The sequence below is a fragment of the Lissotriton helveticus genome, chromosome 3_1 (genome assembly GCF_964261635.1).
Source record: "Lissotriton helveticus chromosome 3_1, aLisHel1.1, whole genome shotgun sequence".
NCBI lineage: Eukaryota > Metazoa > Chordata > Amphibia > Caudata > Salamandridae > Lissotriton > Lissotriton helveticus.
The window spans coordinates 1,552,806,810-1,552,826,784 of record NC_136061.1 but is presented as its reverse complement, the minus strand read 5'-3'; the positions used below and the strand labels follow the sequence as shown (position 1 = coordinate 1,552,826,784).

At 42.4% G+C, this 19,975-nt stretch overlaps 1 protein-coding gene across 3 annotated transcripts in view; it reads left to right on the top strand.

The window, feature by feature from the left end:
- The window catches only part of DIXDC1 (DIX domain containing 1), a 422,480-nt gene extending 403,052 nt beyond the window's left edge, over nt 1-19,428 (top strand). For all 3 annotated transcript variants that reach the window (XM_078682305.1, XM_078682303.1, XM_078682306.1), the window contains 4 exons: nt 1,262-1,328; nt 6,028-6,136; nt 15,814-15,922; nt 16,891-19,428. In XM_078682305.1, the coding sequence (XP_078538431.1) occupies nt 1,262-1,328; nt 6,028-6,136; nt 15,814-15,922; nt 16,891-16,974 (369 nt within the window). In that variant the 3' untranslated portion in view covers nt 16,975-19,428. The remainder of the gene's footprint in view (nt 1-1,261; nt 1,329-6,027; nt 6,137-15,813; nt 15,923-16,890) is intronic.
- The last annotated feature ends 547 nt before the right edge of the window (nt 19,429-19,975 follow it).

The window sequence follows — 19,975 nt, the reverse complement described above, 5'->3', positions numbered from 1 at the left end:
CAACTGACCAGAGTCATTTCCGGAGAGTAACAACATCAGTACAGAGCTGCAAGACACCACCTTCCGGCATGCAAAGGTTCTGCTGCTAGGTTTCCTCATCTAGTCAGCCACCTGGAGAATAATTAAAAGCAAAAGGGTGAGGAATCTGCAGCTGGATAGAGCCTCTACCAGAAAACGTGTTACTGAAGAGAAGTTACTTGTACATTTATAGCCAACGCATTGAGTGTCCCACCCAATGGTTACTGTCTGTCTTAAGCCTGCCACTCTGTGGTATTTTATTCTCAGGATATACCTATTTTGAGTCCTTTCCAGTTTTATTTTTTTTTAAAGAAAACAGGCCATTGAATGATGAGGCAACTATTCTAATGGGAAAAGCATAAAAAACAATATTACAATCGCCAGAGTGCAAAGTAATGTGGGCTCAAAATCCAAGTCTGGCTGATGGTGTTGCACTGCGCAATATAGAGTGTGACAGCCTCAGTTCTCCCTTGTATGCAATCAACCCTCCCTTTTCAAGGTCTTCATCAGTGCATAAGGTTTTGGTACAATGAGGTTCAACACTGGTCTAAAAGAGCCAGATCCACGCCCATTGAACATGATCACCAGTGACGATATGAAAGATTCCCGTTCAAATCCACTGTATGAAAACCTAACCCAAAACCTGGCGTGAGTCAAACATGGAAAACCCTGATTTACGCAGTGCCTTTTAGGTAGCAGGTTGGCATTGCAAATTTGCACTGAGGGGGAGATAAGGGAGGATGCTGGAACTCGACTGCGGGGGGCGGGGGGGCTTTGTCTTGCAATGAAATATTAAGCATGCATTTGTTTTATAACAGTGCTCAAAAGAACAAAGGATAGTGTTGGGCTGTATCTTAATAATGCTAAAATCTCTTATTGCCCTGCTGAGGGTCAGTTCCATAACATACAGATACACAACATGTTTAAGTCTCACAGGGAGCTGGGGAACTCAAACACATGTATATAAAAAAATACATACACACACAACAGACACAAAAACACACATTCTACCAGCCCTGCAAGGGTTGTCCCACATCACCTACTTGTGCTCTGTCTCCAGCAGCCTGCTTGTAGACCCTGCTCATTTCACATTAAACAAACCAAAAGGGACCACGAAGGGAGGCAGGAAAAGAAAACAAGAGGTGTACTATGTGCTTGGTGTTTGCCAGAAGGGACTGGCAGAGTGGCAAGGCATGCCCACAGAAATTACGTGTTATTTTCATGAGATCTCCTTGTTTCTTAGGCTCGTGCCAGATCACCTGGAAACAGGACAGCAAGCGAATACAGAGATTCATGGCCTCCAAACTCAAGTAAGTATTTTCGAAGTTACGAATCACTGCGTAAAACACCCTGCGTGCCATCGAGTGGTGTTTGAAGCATATTGTGCAGACAATAGAGGGTTTAAATATAAAAAATGTTGAAACATGCTCAGTGGCACAGAGGTGTGAGTTTTCTGAACTGTAAGTTTCTTGTGATGCTTCTGATATCCAAATGCAAAGCGTTCAATGGGTATGCAAGTTTGTGCTTAAATATTTGCTTCTGAATCTTATGGTTGTGGGCTCGTAAAGGAACCTTTTCAAACAACAAAGGCTTCTTCAAGGGGTATACTGCAAACAGTAATTCATATCAGATGCATGGAGCCAGACATGCAAAATACCCTCCCTGTAGATATAATCTGGGCAAGTTGAATTTTAACACAATAAACTTTCAAGACCACAGACTGTCTTCTGTGGGGGGAATTCAGTGGCTGAACATATTTAAGCATTGTGGACATTGGGTATCTATCATCAGGGTTCCCATCTACCATTTGAAACCGAAGTAAGCATTTTGAGATTTGACGTTTATTGGCACGTTACATTCCTGACAAACATATTTTTTTCTTTACATACCCTAAGGTCCTCGAAACAAGTTAAGGGCAAATTTTGATCCCTATGCAACCCTATGCAAACAAAAATTTGAGCAGGATCGGAATTACAAGTTATGTTATAATGATCGCACTCTTTAGATTTGCACTGATGAATTACAGCAGATCAAACCTGATAAAATGTATAGGGGAGTAAAGGACCAGAAAAAGGCAGAGCGATTCTGCATTTTTTTAGGCCGCATTTCCTTGGTGAAAACTCAGAGTAGGAGATGTTTACCATATGTGGTAACTTCCTCACCTGGGGTTATGGGATATACGTACCCCACCCTATTCCTACAAACTTGTAGTGAGAGCCCCAAGGGCTTGGAGTCAACCTCTTAAGCCATTGGCTTCTTTTGCCCAGGATCCTTCAGCCACTGGCTTGAGACATTGTCAATCACATCTTGAATCACCCCACAGGCATATTTTAGTCTCACCCTTTATTCTAGTGGCTGCTTAAAGGTATCCTTCCACTTCCATTGGAACGAACAAGGGACTATTTTACATTAACTTTGTCCTTTCACATTTAATTCTTTATCTCATCCATGCACTGTTTACACAAAGCAATATTCTTTTTATGTGTTTTGCTATGTAGCAGGCATTTTTTATTGCTTTTGTCGGCACACAATTGTGAGCATCAAGTCTATTGGCTTTGCCAATGATTGTTTGAAATGTGATTGCGCTCCAGATTAGGAAACCAGGAGGGCTGTTTTGTTCGTTTATACTAAGGTTACCTGTAAACAAGCATAAGTCGCGCTACACAGAATACAGTCTCTGTTATATAAGAACTCTGCAAAAAACACTATGCTGTCCTCTTTGGTTCACAGCTTGCCTTGTCCAGCGCACAATGTGTGCTGCTATTCACTGATCAGCGCATAATGCTCTATTTTATGAACATGGCATATGGGACTTTCTTCTGGTGCATCTTTCAATGACCGTATACCCGCCAGGCCACCAGTGCATATAAGAAATAAATACCCTCATTTCTACAATCTACTGAAAGTCCAATACATCCTTCTGTTTCTTAATTATGAGAATCGCCCCCTCCACAATGCCATTTGCACCACCACTGGCATGACTGGAAAGTGTTATCAAGGAGTGAAGTGTTACGGCAATCCATATTCCCCAGTCCAAAACTGGAAGAACATTGCACATCAGCAGTTTGTCTCTTTCCCCAAGCACAAGTTGAACCCTGATGGTCTGAGGCTGAAATTCTTAATTACTGAGGCAAAGCACGGGAAACAGCCACTACAACGAAGCCGTTTCCACGAATGCACTAACCACGCATGCTTTACAACGCATGCGTGGTAACCACTATAACCTTTACGACGCATTCCTATACTACGAAATACGTAGTAAAGGACTGTGAGTTAAAGGTTAAAAAAAAGGGGGGTTAGGGGGGGTCTCCCCCCCAAAAAAAATACGAAAACGAGAGGGTTTTAAAAAAAAAAAAAAAGAAAGAAAACGTACCTTGAACACGCTCTTCTGTGCCTCTGTCCTTCATGGAAAGAGCCTCCCTAACAGACGTGATTACGTACGTGCGACTACGTACTATATCAAAAATAAAGAAAGGACCATTTAAGGAGTTAGAAGAAGGAGAATACCGTCGAAAGAAAATGTAAGTATATTTCTTAATTATAATATTTTATTAGGTTAGGCATAATTAAAAAAACATATATAGATTTGAATATTCAATCATGCAGTCGGTTTAATATGAAAATGCAAATATCATGCATAGTTAAACAACGAAAAACGTTGTTAAACTACGCGTGGTAAAGGCATTTTCGTGGTAAACCATATGCGTGGTAAAGGCATTCCGTTGTAACGCATGCGTGGAAAAGGCATGCGTTGCAACGGAATGCGTTGTAACATCATATAACCTAAACAAAGCACATAGTAGATCTCTTGGCTCTGTCTACAATGCCGACTAAGTCAAAATGCACATTATATGGGACAATGTTTGGAAAATTCCCAGCTGGAGACTCCTGTAACTGAACAAGAATTGGCAAAGCCAATAGGTCTCACCAATGCAATAACTATTGTCTTTGGCAATGTGTTTTAGCCATGTTGTACACCAGTGTGGCTGCTGTTCAGCATGGCTAAAAGGTACTGGCGTGGAGTGGGGTAGGTTGAGGTAGAGTGGAGTGGGGTAGATTGGAGTAGAGTGGAGTGGGGTGGATTGTGGTAGAGTGGGGTAGGGTAGAATGAGGTAGATTGTAGTGGGGCTAGATTGAAGTAGACTGAATTGTGATTGATTGGAGTGGGGTAGATTGGAGTGGAGTTGAGTGGGATAGGTTGGAGTGGGGTAGATTGGTGTGGGGTGGATGGGGGTAGACAGTGTGGAAGATTAGATTGTAGTGAGGTAGATTGGAATGGAGTGGGGGTAGACTAGGGTAGATTGGTGTAGGGGAGATTGGAGTGGAGTGGGTAGACTGGCGTAGGGTAGACTAGGGAAGAGTGGAGGTATTCTGGGTTAGAGTGTTTAGAGTGTTGTGGGGCAGGTTGGGGAAGAGTGGAGTGGATTTGACTGGAGCAATGTGGGGTAAATTGAAGTATGGTTGATAAGGGTGGAGTGGGTAGATTGTAGTATGGAATGGGGTAGCTTGAGTTGGAGTGAAGTCGAATGGAGTGGCATGAGGTAGTTTGGAATGGAGTGTGATAGACTGGAGTGAATTTTATTGGAATGGAGTAGAGTCCGGTGGATTGGTGTGGGTAAAATTTGAGTGGGGTTAAATGAAGGGTTTGGAGTGGAGTGGGGTAGATTCTGGGTGATTGGAGTGGGGTAGATCAGAGTAGAGTGGGGTGGAGTGGAGTTGAATAGAGTGTAGATTGGACTGGGGTAGAGTGGAGTCGGGTAGAGTGATGTAGGGTAGATTGGAGCAGAGGGAGGAATATTCGATCAGCTGATTGTGGTAGAGTGCATTGGGGTAGATTGTAGTGAAGTGGGATTGATTGGGTTAGATTGAGTGGAGTGGGGTAGATTGGGGAGGAGTGGGCTAGATTGGAGTGGGGCAGATTATGGTAGATTGGAATGTAGAAGGGCAGATATGATGATAGTTGAGTGGTCTGTGGTTGATTATAGTGGAGTGGCGTGGATAGGGAGTGAAATTACCAGATTGTAGTGGGGTGGGGTAGGGTGGAGTGAGGTAGATTTGATTGAGGTAAATTGGGTTAGATTGGAATGGAGTGGAGTAGAGTAGATTGGGTAGAGTAGAGTGGGGTAGAATGGAGTAGGGTAGATTGTTGTGAAGTGGTGTGGGGTAGATTGAAGTGGAATGGGGGTAGATTGAAGTGGAGTGGGGTAAGTGGTGCAGAGCAGAGTAGTGTAGAGTGGAGGAGCATGGAGTAGAGTGACATAGAGTAAAGTGGTGTGTTGTGGCTTAGAGGGGAGTGGAGGGGAGTAGTGTGGAGTGGAGTGGAGTGGAGTTGAGTGGCGTGTCACAGAGTGTCTTAGATTGGAGAAGGGTGGCATGTTGTAGAGTGAAGTGTCATAGAATGGAGGGGCGTGGCATAGAGTGGAGCAGAGTGTTGTAGAGTGGAGTTGTGTAAAGTGGAGTGGCATAGAGTGGAGTATGCATGGTGTGGTAGTGCACTGCCATTACAGACAACACATTTTCAATTGAAATTAACATTACATCTGCACCGACATACAGTATTACTGCACACAACAGATCATGTGTGGAAATGTCATCACGTAGAGTATTGATGTGTTTTGATCATATTCAAATATTTGTTTCCACCACACTTCAAAATTAGAGAGAAGAGAATACAGCACATTCTTAGAAGGGGTTTGTCATTGAAGCAGTGACTAAGAAGAGTACATTTTAATCACATTGTATTGCTAGGAGCAAATTGACTGCTTTATATGAGTAGCGAGTAAGCTGGTTTCCCAACTCCTGAAAGACTGCCAATGTACTAGAGTGCAAACATAAATATATTTTAAGGGAATATATGACGTTTTAAATTCTATATTGGAGCAACTAGTCAAGTTTCAGATAGTGGTAGAGGAATGGGTTGTATTTGTATTTTTTTTGTTTCAGTGGACCATGCATCTGTGACTGAGCTGTGGACGACCATTCTGATGTATGCATTTCGTTTATTTACAGAGATACCACATTCGCGCAGCACCCCGGCTGTGAGTGGTGGTGCCTGCACCAAAGTGCTCTACTTCACTGATCGCTCTCTGACGCCCTTCATGGTCAACATAGCAAAGAGGTGAGTGGCTCCAACAAGTTCATTAGTGCTTTATTTGTAAAGGCTATTCAGTCACGCTACACCGTCTCCAGCAGCCTCTACGTGCTCAGTTAAATCTATTTCTTAAAGTGATTTTTTACACCCCGGGTCCCAGAAAATGAATCAGTTACAAGTAAACAAATTAAGATAGACAGCAGGGACCCAATTATTTAACTATGTACGGCTTTGGGAGTGGACACATTAATGTTACGTGTTATATACGTATCATGTCTGCTTAAGGGTGGAACTGCAAGCCCCGCCATTTCAGGTGGGTCCAAGTTCCAGGGTGGGAATCCATTGGAATGTAGGTGTAACGTGTGAGCAGTCGCGAGTGTTGTGCAAGTCACATTCCCATCCTGTATGCAAATGAAGATGTACTCCTGTATGGCGCAGGAGTAAATCCCTACCCACTGTGGAAATGGGAAGGGAACACCCCCAAAAGGGTATTGGAGAAAGGTGCTCACCTCGGAGAAAGTCAGCATGTGCATAGAAACCTTTACTAAACATTCAGAAATGTGTAAATATATACCCAGTTAATGTTACCATCCCTCTCAAAACTGCAACTGCTTCTACTACTAGACTACCTCCCACTACGCTACCTTCCACACCCTTGCAATATCACCTGTTAGCACTACCGCCTTCTGCAACATACCGCCGCCTTTAAACCAGTAACCTGCTATCACTGCATAGCATTGGCCAGCGCTTCACATCCACAGCACTCCATTCCCAGTCCTGCTGCTATCACCAACAGTGCACTACCATGCACCATCACCACCACCCACGAATCACCAAAAGCACCATTGTCACGGATTAGTGCATTTCCACTCCCAATGTGCAAGCTCTGCTGTGCAGACCACCTCACCTGCGCCTGCGTCTACCACTGTTCGCTAACAGGGTAAAATATCTTTCTTGTTTTTGAGCTCAGCAGGGTTCCTGATTTTCGAGGTTCTGTGCCTCCATAGTTCCAAATTTGGTGATAATTTTGATAAACTATGGCAGCCACCTGTTGCATCTCCTGATAAGTGCACGGGAAGCAAATAAGATTTTCCCCCATGTTTTTACATTCCTCTTTACGGTGGGTCTGAAATTCCGAATCAGCACTTAAGTTGAGAAAAATATGCACTTTCTCCTAAGGTGTTCCATCAACATTTTCAGAACAGGCTTGGAAAGTGCCTTATCTCATAGACTACTAACTTCCTTGTTGTTTTTTGGCACAATGGACATTCTTCCACTGCACTGTGACCTGGCAATCTGAAAATGCAGCGGTCATGTTGGTCTTTCTCTGCTTTTTTTGTATCATTAACAACACTTCACAAACAGTGAATACGTTGTGCCTGAGGAGAAAAAAATGCAGAGCAATGTAAAGCCCCTTCTCAAAAGCTTGAAGGTGAAACGATCACCAGCATAGATTTTTGATTGTTCACTTTGGCTATGCTATTATGGGTTCTGGCATTCCATGGTTGTTTCAGTTTCATTTTATTTGTTTGATAACGTGCCAATAAGGCAACTAAAACATACACCAGCCTATCGACATTACATCAAACCTAAACCACAATTTATCATCGTTAGCGTTAATGAGACCCCGTGTCCTTGCTCTTGATACAAAAATAAAAATCGGGGCACAATGAATCTCGAATTGTGACCAGCGGGGGGCAAGATGGCGGCCGCCTAAGTGGCCGGTGCAGAGCTGCGGTGAGGACGCCGACCTGATGAAAGCCCCGAAGTTTAGCGCATGATGAAGCCTGCTACTGTTTAATCGCGGTTGCTAACGTACCCGTGCTCGAGGCTTCCCGTTTGCTGGTTCGACTGGGTTAAGTGCAATGCTGGCGGCAATCATCTGCTACGGCGCAGAGAGGCGGACATTGAGGGCGGTTCTGGAGGCTATCGTTCCCGACTGCTGCGTTTCGGGCGGAGGGCGGAGCCAGCGATTGAATTGGACGCTGGGCTCAATGCGGAGCCGACGGACCCGCTGCAGCTGTAGGAGCGAGGTGAAGCCGCACAGAGAGATTGCAGGCGATTGTAGCCGGCAGAGGAATTGGCAGAGGAATTGGCTCCTGCTGTTTCAGGGCAGGATGGCACCGAAACAGAACCTGGGGTCGAAGACAGGCAATTCAAAAAAAAAAGCACAGAGAGAAGAAGCTGATATTGTAGCGTCAGATGCTACGCGAGGGGATGAAATTCCCCAACCGGATCAGCAAAGAAGGAGACAGCAAGGAGCACCCAAGACCCGGCTGGCAACTGCCTCCGTTCTCGAAATGCTGGTCAAAGCGGGTAAGGAGAAGGGGTCTAAGGACTTGGGAGAGAGCATCGTCTTAGATGAGGCTCATGATTTGGGGGATCATGCTATACCCCTCCCAACCAAATTGCACGAGGAAATAACTTTGACTGGAGCAGATGGCCCAACAGAGGTGGTAAAGCTTGCGCCCACTAGCAACGAGAACTTGGAGGCTATGGTCCCCCCTCTAAGGGCAGAGCAGCCCGTTAACACCTCACATACACAGGGGAAATGTTTTGGCGAGGCTAACACCGCTGCTGAAGCAGAGATAACTGGTATGTTAGAGTCCCTTATAGCCGAAGAAGCAGTGCTAGATGAGGCAACAGGAGGAGTTTGCTCTGAAAAAGAGAATGATCCAAGTGAGGCCTTCTTCTCTGTATCGGAAGGGGGGGCAGAGTGGTCCGAAGAGGATGAGGATGAAGAGCATAGCTCCTGTGTGGGTTCAGATACCGATCCTGATCCCGAGGGCGATATGCCAGCCACTGCCATGAAATCAAATAAAACTGCCTGGGGTCAAGATGTGGTACAGCGGGAACTGAGCTGGGACCATTCTTCAGCCCAGCCTCTCCTAGGCAGCCCCGGGAAAGAACAGACTCAAATGTCCCTGCTTGAGACAATACACCACGAGATACTTGCACATAGGGAAGAAACGCGACAAGACAGTCGGAAATCTCAGGCTGCAATGAGGAAAATGCAGGGAGTGGTGCGGAAACTCTCTAAGGCCTGTGCCACTACGGGGGACAGAGTGTCAAATTTGGAAGAGCGGGTGGTGGCTACTGAAACCGAGATGGCAGAGGCTGTATCCAAGGTCGACGCTCAATGCTCCCAAGTGATAGACATTCAGTGGAAGCTGGAGGAGATGGAGAATAGGCTAAGAAGAAATAACCTGAGAGTCTTAGGAATTTCGGAGGGAGTTGAAGGATCAGATATCCGTGCCTATATCATTAAACTTTTCCAGCAAGCTTTCCCTGAGCTGGCTAGTTGGGACTGGCAAAAGGAGCTACAAAGAGTGCACCGCACCCCTTTTAAATTAAGAAGGAACGCGAAGGAAGGGGACAAACCCCGGGCAGTGTTGATATTTTTGGGCAACTTTGTTCTTAGACAGGCGATAGCGGAGAGGGCAAGACCCGATGCCAAGAGAAATTGCGATGGGCAGTCGTTTTTCGTCCGCCCAGATTTTTGCCACGCGACTGTGGAAAGACGCTGGCGTCTTAGGGGGTTGATAAAACCCTTTCAAGACAAGAAACTACAGGCTTATTTGATAAATCCTGCCCAATTAAAGATTATCAACGAAGGAAAAACAATGTACTTCTCATCAGAAGTTAAGGCCAAGGAATATCTTGACAGTCTGGGCAAATAGAGACAGACAATAGACTCACTGTTTTGGGGGGTTATTCAGTTTGGTATTAATGAGTATTATGAGTCGGAAGAGGTTACTAGATATTGGATAGGGGCTTCAAATGCGTGTATATTTCTCAGATTCTTCTTCTTCCAGTATATGGGCTTTTAGGTACTAAAGAGGAGTTTTTGTGTTGTCCTCACCGCATAAACTGCACATCCGTCACATGCACAGACAAGATCTGCGCGCCTCACTGAGTGGGAGGGAGGTGACAAGGGGGGTGGGTTGGAGGGGGGGGGGGGGAGGGGGTGGAGGGGTGTGAAAAGTTGAAAATCGAAAAAGGGAGTTTAAAATGCATCACGTTGGTTTTGAATGTATCCGGACAAGGGGAGCAGATGATAATGATTAACGGATTTAAGGCTCATGATTTGCTGATATGTCAAATTAAAAGCCAGGATGTCAGACATTAAAATTTGTACAGTAAATGTGGGGGGGCTAAATGACTGGAGAAAGAGACAAAGATTGTCTCACTTTGTTAAATTTAATAAAATCGATATTCTCTGTCTCCAGGAGACGCATATCCCCTGGGCAAAGAGGAACCTTCTGTTTTTAAATGGGTTTGAGTTGGTCGCCTGTTCATCGCAATCCTCAATGATCAGAGGGGTAGCCATTTTGGTCAGGAAATCTTTGGGAGGTGTTAAAAAGGTGAAGGTAGACAATTGTGGCAGATGGGTGATTGTAGAACTAGAATTGGGCTTTACCCTATGCGCAATATACGGCTCAAATGGGGACGACCCAGAGATTTTCGATCTTCTGGAGGTTGAATTAGCTGGCTGGCTGACACCTGTAATAGTATGTGGAGATTTAAATATCTCAGCTAACTGGAGCGGGAAGGTAAATTACGTTGGCCGGAAACCCCGTGTCTTTAGGGCGATTAGAGCTTTGATGGATTCGTTGGGTTTAGTTGATGTTTGGGGTACGAAGGAGCCCCAAGACCCTGGTTTTACTTATTTTTCAAACCCAGCTCAGAAATATTCCAAGTTGGATTATTTGTTTATTTCCTCCTCTGAAATTAATAGAGTTGCTATATCTAGGCTGCCGAGGGTGCTCTCGGATCACAATCCTCTGATAATTATATATATAAGGTTGTGTGGCGAAAGGGCGAGATCTCCATGGTCTTTTGAGAGGAAATTATTGGAGGATGTCAGATTTGTTACACATATTAAGAGCTGGTCGGATGATTACTTCTCTGCCAATAGGTATAGCTCATCCCGCAATATGGTGTGGGATTCGTTTAAAGCAGCCCTGAGAGGCGAAACTAGTTTTTCAGCAAAATTGAGGAAAGAGGACAGGATGGCTGAAACTCAATTATTAGATAGGCTTACAAATATTGAAGAAGAGCATGTTAAGGCTATCTCTGCTGGTGAGGATGGTAACAACAGTCATAATGCACTTACAGCCATTAAAGCAGAGCTCCAGAAAATCATTACCCAGAAGGCGATTGGGGAATACCAGGCAACAAGAATCAACCGGTACGAAACAGGAGAACACGCCGGTAGAGCCCTGGCTCTACGTCTTAGGCAAGAGCAGTCTAAAAATGTAATCAGGAAGATAGTGGAAAACGGTAGGGAATATACGGAAGTAAAAGAGATTTTACAGGTGTTCAGAGATTTTTATCAGAGATTATATGACGAGGAGACAAGAAGTGGAGGACAGCAGGTAAATATGTGTGACACAGGTCCACGCCTGGAAGCCTCACTTCAAGAAGCACTTGATAGGGATATCACCGAAATGGAAGTGAGGACTGCCCTTCAGGAGTTAGCCTCAGGAAAGGCCGCCGGACCCGACGGCATTCCCTTGGAAGTGTTCAAACGCATTGAATCAGAAATTATTGGTTTGTTGGTAGATCTCTTTAATGGGATTGTTTGTACTGGGCTGATCCCGGATTCTTGGAAAGAGACGAACATCATTATATTCCATAAAAAGGGGAAACCTAGTGAGAATCCGGGGTCATACCGACCAATTTCATTGATCAATTCCGATACCAAGCTTTATTCTAAGATCTGGGCTTTGAGGTTGGGCAGGATTATTGGCGGTCTCGTCTCCCCTTGGCAGCATGGGTTTGTCCCAGGTCGTGGTACGACGGATCATACAAACAGAGCGATTGCTCTGTTTGACGCCCATGCTGCCAGGGGAGAGGAGATGGCCATGATCCTGCTCGACGCAGAGAAGGCTTCCGACCGTGTGGTCTGGAGCTTTCTCTGGGGGGTTTTGGCAGGAAGAGGTTTTGGGCAGAAAACTATCAGAGCGCTCAGAGCGATGTATCAAGAGCCAGTTGCTAGAGTTACAGTCATGGGCGAGAAATCGGAACTGATCTCTATAAAGAGGGGAACCCGTCAAGGATGCCCCTGTTCTCCGATTTTGTTCTCTCTTTATATTGATCCTCTTATTCAGGCAATCTTGGGGTGCCCTAGACTAAAACCAGTTGTCATTAATGGGTTTGAGGATAAGATTCTAGCATATGCTGATGATCTTGCTGTATTTTCTTCCGATCCCCAGCAGGCAATGACTATTCTGTCTGAGTTGACAAATCAATTTGGCGCCAGCTCAGGGTATTTATTAAATGAAGCAAAGACCCAGATTATCTGCACGAAAGATATGGTTAAACTAGATTCAAGATATGTGGATGCCGCTGTATATTTAGGGGTGACAATTAATGCCACAGTCGAGAAGATAGTCGAAGAAAATTATTTACCGCTCATTAAATCAATAGAGACTGATTTGAGAAGATGGGATGGGCTACATCTCTCCTTGATTGGAAGGGTAAATGCTGTCAAAATGACGATGTTCCCTAAGATATTATATCTCTTCCGGGCCATACCTCTATTCTTGGACGAGAAAATAATCACGAATCTTGAATCTATTTTTATCAAATTTATTTGGCAATTCGGGAAGGTAAGGCGATCCACAAACCTTTTGTCTCTTCCAAAAGAAAGGGGTGGACTAGCGCTCCCTAATCTAAGATTATATCATTGGACATGCCTCTTGACCCGAATGACCATGCTTTTCCAGCCAGTGGCTTCCCACAGTGACTTAAGCCCCGAAGTACAGCAGCCCCCTTCTATTTTTGAGTTATTGCTAGGTAGAAAGGCAATGGGTTTATTGCTCTGTGAGGTGGATCGAAGATTCTATAAAAAAGCAAGATTTAAGATTATTGATGGAGTTTGGAGGGTTTGGAAGGCTTGCAGAAATTTTTGTCACATCCCCAAAATTAATCCATATATTCATATATATAATGCTAGTCTTTTCTCAGGGTTAGGTGTAGAAAGGATCGTAAAAGTTTGGAGTGGGCTGGGCATTAAGACTCTGTGGGAATTATTGGACGGAGAAGGGATTGTAAGCTTCGAGGCTCTACAAAACGGCTTCGGTGTCCCAAGCAATCATTGGTTTGTCTATGTCCAACTGGCTCGCTCCTTGAGGGCTATAAAACCAAGACCTCCTCCTCCCAATAATAGCCCCCTTTTAGATGCTTTGTCGAGTGGTTGTAAAAAAATCAGGACCCTTTATAATATTCTTATCCAAGAGATACAAGACGATGTTGACAAGACTGAGGTAGCGTGGTCTAGAAAATTGGGAAACTCAGATATAGATGTCGACTTGGCCCTTCTATTAAATAAAAAGGTTTTTAGAGCCACAAATTTAAGAGCCCAGCATTATAAAACTGTGTTTAACCTGTATTATACACCAGCGAAATTATTCGCATGGGGGGTTAGGGCAGATGATACGTGCCCAAGATGTGGGGAGGGACAAGCTGACCTATTGCATATGTTTTTTAATTGCAGACTTTTGACCCCAGTAAAGAATGAGATTGAAACATTTTGGGAGGGGCTGCTAGGTCATAAGATCGATCTATCCCCTACCCTGATGATCTTGGGAACAGACTCTAATTTAAATCTGGGGAAAGATGAAGCAGCTTTGGTGTTCATATCCGTGGCTGTGCTCAGGATCTTGATTTCAGCAGGTTGGAAGGATGTTGTAGCACCCACCTTTCAAATGTGGCTCTCCAGGCTTCTTGGAATACACAACATTGAAGCATGTCTGTATGAGCGAAAGGGGCGGAAAATACGGGACTTTGGAAGAAGGTTTTGGGCCCCGGTTACAAATTGGAGGCAGACCAATTTAATAGCCTGAGCCACATCTTTCGCACTCCACTGGTTTTATCATCAGGTTTTATTTAAGGCTTGTTCCATGAATTTTGAACCAGTTGATTCAGGTCTTGTACAATTCACCGTTGGAGGTTTTTATGCATTGAACCTTTTGTATCATCTGTAGTTAATATATATATATATTGTCTGTTTTCTTTTTTACATCAAGCTTGTTGACAATTCTATGTATGTATGTCCGGACTATTTATTAATGTTTTGTGGTTATTTCTGTGATGCACTTTAATTCCCAATAAAAACAAAAAAAAAAAAAAAAAAGAATCTCGAATTGTGGGCAAGGTTCTATTGGCCATTTAAGTGACTTGTGCAAACAGAACCCTAAGAAGAGGCACAGTGAGAAAGATGGCGGCAGGACTGGAGCTGGGCGCCTTCCATTGCTTCCGGTGAAGGGGGAGCCCAACCAGTCATAGAAAATTAGAAGTTAGTTTACACAGTTCTACTTTTGTTAATTGTGCTTCCATCTCGCCCAAAGCAAGGGGAGGAGTCCCGTCAGCCATGCATGAACTGGCAACTTGCCACAAAAGAGGCTGAGGGGCACAACAGCAGGAATGAGCCATTTAATTCACCCAGACTTTGAGCCCCAGGAGCACCCCACATCTGCCCACAGTGTACAGAAGGGGTATTGGCAACTGGCAAGATACAAAATTATCCCTTTTGGGGGCTGTATTATTAAATGTATCCCACAAAAGTAGCTTTCGGATTAACTGGAGAGCTCCCAACATTCCATCTCCCTAGTCACTCGCAGGGTTATCAGTTAAATATGCGGGTTACCAAATATGCAAATGAATCTGTACATGCTTGTCACTTGTATCACACTGAGCCAGTTCTGGGAGGCAGTCACTAAAGAGTTAAGTGAGATGATGCACGGATTGGGTGATGGCAGCCTATACAACCGTGTATGGCACAGATGGGAGCCATGGAGTGCTGGTGTCTGCTTTATCACAATTGCTGTAGCTCATTTGTTTATCACTCTAGAGTGGGTAGACGTAGGAACTCCTGGTTTTGAACAATGGCGGGCATCTCTATGCCCAATGTATGAACTTTAAGCCACATTAAGGCTCTGTGGCATCCTTTTTCAGATTGTTTGCTTTCAGATGATATATTAGGGTACAATAATAATCAAATATTTTATTCAATGTTTATTTCGTTTGTTTGGTTGTTTTTCAGTTTTTTCCTCTTTTCTCTTTTTACAATTTTCGACCGGGTTCACCAAAGCAAAATATGCTAAATTGGCTTTGCTACTTTCTCAAAAACAAAAATAAACGAATACTTTTTTTCCCAGTAGGTAAACATACCCCAATACTCCACAGACATGGGGCTAGTTCCTGAGAACCAAGCCAGTGAACAAAGTTTCACTTCTGCTTCTACTGCATACTCATTTTATAGATATGCACAGCAGCCTAAAAAACAGCATTGTGTTTTTTATAGACACCCTCTAAACTACATCAAGCAGCTATGCCAGTGAAATCTGAGCATGGACAAGAAAGCAAATCGTATGCATCACACAGAATACGAATCTTGTCCTGTACCATTATTACCAATGTCCATCAGCATCAATTAAGCATCAGGAAGGCAGTAATTAGGAAGGGCCACACACAGTTTTGTGGATAAGCAGTGAATCAGATTTTCTTGACACAGTGACTGAATTCCTGCCATTTGTTCAGTATAACTACCTTCACAGTTGGCAGTAGTACTGTGCTTCTTTTAATGTTGTTTTGGGATTGCTTGCTTCTTCTGTTGAGCGTGGTGTATGCGAGGGTTAGTAATCTTGGAATACCTTTTATAACTGTGTATCAATCTCTGTGTTCCACCTCCCGCACAGGTTAGGAGATGTGACTCTAAGTGACTTTAAGGCAGCCATTGATCGGGATGGAACATACCGGTACCACTTCAAAGCACTGGACCCAGAATTTGGCACTGTGAAAGAGGAGGTACATGCAAAAATATGTGTTTTAGTAACAAAATGTAGTGTTTTGTCAAATGTTAGTTGCTGGCTTACAAACCTCCCATGCCAGACCTTCTGAAGCTGTCAGGCCTTTTGCTCTTCTGTCTTACAGAAGAGGAGCACTTCCCCTCATGCAAATGAACAATGAAAAAACATTGTAAAACTAGTAAAAGAGGCTGAGACGGGACTGACTAATGTTCCATTATCACCATTGCGAGTACACCCATTTTAAGACGTAAAAGCTGATGGGTGCAAAATTTGAATGGATCTTAACCACTGTGCAGCATTCCACTCCAGCATTTTGTAAAACATTTGTGCCTTCACTGATAGGCTCAACCATATCCGAATACGTCTTGTCTCTGCTGTCTCAGTGGTGAGGTGGAAGAGGGCACTAGCCCAAGGCCAAACAACCTTGCAGATTTCAGGGTACGAAAACACCCTCTAAGAATGTTGTGGGAAAATAATCATTTACATGAGGCGAGGATGACCAAAATGAATAAACTGCAAATTATCAGCCAGTATCAATCCAACCGGACATATGAAAGACAACCTACTTTTAAGTTAACTGATATAAAGCCTTTTAGATCAGGATCAGGGTAGCATCAATAGTTCACCCAAATATTTTACCGCAGTGAACACTAATTTTGCGCAGATATGCAACGGCTGCCTCGTACAGTGAAACTGTTATACATTTTAATAAGATTATTTTTTAAATGATGCTCACCATTTCGCTGTTTTGTACCTTTAGTTGCTTATTCAAGTTTCTATGTGGAATGGTAAAATATAATATACTAGAGTTGCTTAAGACACCTGATCGAAATAGCGAAGTTTAAGTTGAAAGTCACAGGTTCAAATATCAACAGTGCTGGTCAGTTTATTATTAGCATACATTGTTTGCATTGTGCCTATGCTACCAGATGCTATATAAAGTAAAGTCATTATTTTTTCTTTCAGGTGTTCCATGATGATGACATCATTCCTGGGTGGGAAGGTAAAATTGTTGCTTGGGTAGAAGAGGACCACGGGGAACTCAAATGAACTTCACTACCGAGTTTTATTTTAGATTGCTGGAAAAAAAACAATACTAAAACAATACAAAAAAAATACAAAAACAAACAAAAAAATCTTCTACCAAAAAGGAGTGCTGGAATCCAGGACATCACTCTGCCAAAAGAGAGTTTACTTCTTCATTGACCAGTACCAAAAATGATTTCTTGTTTTTAGACTGTTAGGATTTGAACTTTAAACGGCCAAGCAACCAATTTTGCCCAAAAAGGAATACCAGTGGAGGACAACAATTGATTCACATGCTTTATCCTCTCAATGGAAAACCTGCAGCCTTAAAGGAACACCATGCATCCTCCAGACCAGCACAGACCACTTACTGCCTCTGAGATCTCATAACCCCTTTCTCCTTCCCCCTTTCCTAATATAATTCAGTATTATTGTACCTGTAACGAAATGGAGGAAGATTCACATGTTTTCTTGGATACATTCCATCAATGGTTGTTATAAACCCAAAAAAGTGTTTAGTTCAGTATCACAGAAATGGACAGTTGACCAAGTTTCTGAACGGATTCACCTGTAAAACTCATCTATGGACAATGGACTTGTGGAAAAGACAGGTGACTTTTGTGTAATGATTTTTTCAAAAACCAAGGCGGAGATACAGGAACAGTACTAAAACTCCACTTTTTTCAAAGACCTTCTGCAGATTACCTTTATGATGATACTGGCTTTTTTCATCATACTCCAAACTAAAAGAGAGTCACCCTTTTCAAAAGAAAGGGACATGGTAGTATAAATAATGAAAAAAAGAATACAATTTCCTTTCTTGCCGGATCTATATCAATTAATCAATGAAGTGGGACCACAGTTAAAAACTGAATGGACATATCCTCTTGTTAACAGCATGTAACTAAACATCATATTCTTTAACAGTACATATATTAAAAACCCTTCTCTATATCATAGACCAACAAACAATGATGTAGATAACTTCTTATTAATTTTATTAAGAAATGGTTTTTACAATAATACTACTTAAATTCCAAATACAATTAAAAACCCATTCAAAATTCATTAGCAAACAACCACTTTTACTTGTTATAGGTGGCAATATTGTAATTTAAAATACATTCATAGTATATTCATATTAATAATTTAAAAATTATAAAGTTGATGACGCAGCTTTTCAGTAAAAAATACAATATTTTCTTCCACCTTCTTCAGGACGATATAATTAAGAAGATTTTGTCTGTATCAAGAACACCCCTCCACTCACACGTATATGCTGCTATCCTCAAAACATCATGCATGGGCCTGATGAATACATTCAAAAGGCCTCTTCCATATCCAGAATATATTAGATGATTGAATGTACCTGCGAGCACACAGATATGCTCAATGTATACCTGTTGTCAATGTGGTATACAAAATATGTCAATCTATAACCCCAGTGTCCCAACACTCAAATTTTGCCCTGTTTTATATTAAATATCGTTAATGGATGCCACTCACCCTTTAATGATATATTTAATATTTATATAGATCCGGCAAGAAAGGGAATTGAATTATTTTTTTCATCATTTCTTCACCATACTGCCATCAAACAGCGCAACAAATGAGGATGCCACAATATCAACTCTTTGTTATCTGCATTCCTATTTATTTTCAGAGTTACTGGATTATTCAAGTGGGCGTTAGTATCCCTCTGGTTCTGCCGTTTCCCTCTATCTTGTTTGTGCTGCCTCGACAAGACCCTTCTTCCAGAAGACGAGTATTTCAAAGCTGCAGTTTCACCATAAGTGCGGTCAATTCATGTCTCTGTTGTCATACATAATCCTTTTCCACCCACTACAGCAATCATCCATAGCTTTCCGATGTGTCCCAGGTTAGCTTGCTACTCATCACAATGTGATGTGCTGCCATGTAAAGTAATTTCTGAACACCTGCTGTGATATAATGTACATATATATTTTCTGAATATTACACCAGTGGGCCACAGGTTTCTTGGATGTAGTGTATATGAAGTATACACCAAGATGGTCTTTATATCTGTAAATATTGATAGGAATAAAGTATGTGTTATTTTATATAAATGTGCCCTTTTGTGTAAAAAAGGTGGTTTGTTTGAAAATATTGTTGTTGTTTTTTTTATTTTTACAAAATCCAGTCACTGTCTTATGTCTCTTTTTACACTAGCGTAGCACTTTTGTACTGTTCACCAGCTACACAAGGTTCATTTTGTAAATTTTCATCGTAATGTTTTGTATCCCCGGGAGAACTTGCACCATCTCCTTAAACTCACCCACAATGTATTTTGTTATGAAAAGATTTGAGCATTCACAGTCGTTGTTGCTATGATACCCAGTGAACTGTAAATACAGAATATATGTAATTCCATTTCATGAAATGCTCTGTGCATATATAAAGAAATGTTTGCTACCTTCTATGTCCGGGTAAAATAAAATGGTTTATTCTTATAAAGACCCTAAATCACAGACGTGCATGCAGTTATTGAAATGCCCTCTAAAAGGGTCAACATTTTTCATTGTTTCAGATGTTTTCATGAACTTTTTTTTTTTTTAAGTGTGCTACTATATTTTATTAATACATAATGTGTTAGCACTATTGCCCACTTAAATACATTCAAAACACATTTCTATTTTGTTATCCTGTGTTGTACACTGCACATTTAAGCTAAACCATTGTAGTAAGCGTAGCCTCATTCTGAAGTTGGTACACTCTAGTAAAAAGTTTAGAAAGTAGAAAGAAATAAGTAGTTAGCTCTCCATCCCAAGGCTATCTCGCATATTTGCCACAAGAAGAGCCTGGTGTTTACTAATTAGCACATATCTGGAGGCTCCTGTTTTATCACATATCCCTGCTTCCATTCACTTGATTTGAGAAAAGGTTTATAAATATAGCACCAAAATATAATAATTTTAGCATTACAGGCTTCACGTGTTCAGAGATGAAGCTCTGGAGAGTAGATTAGACAAATGCTTTGCCTACTTTCTTTTTATTGCAACACCAT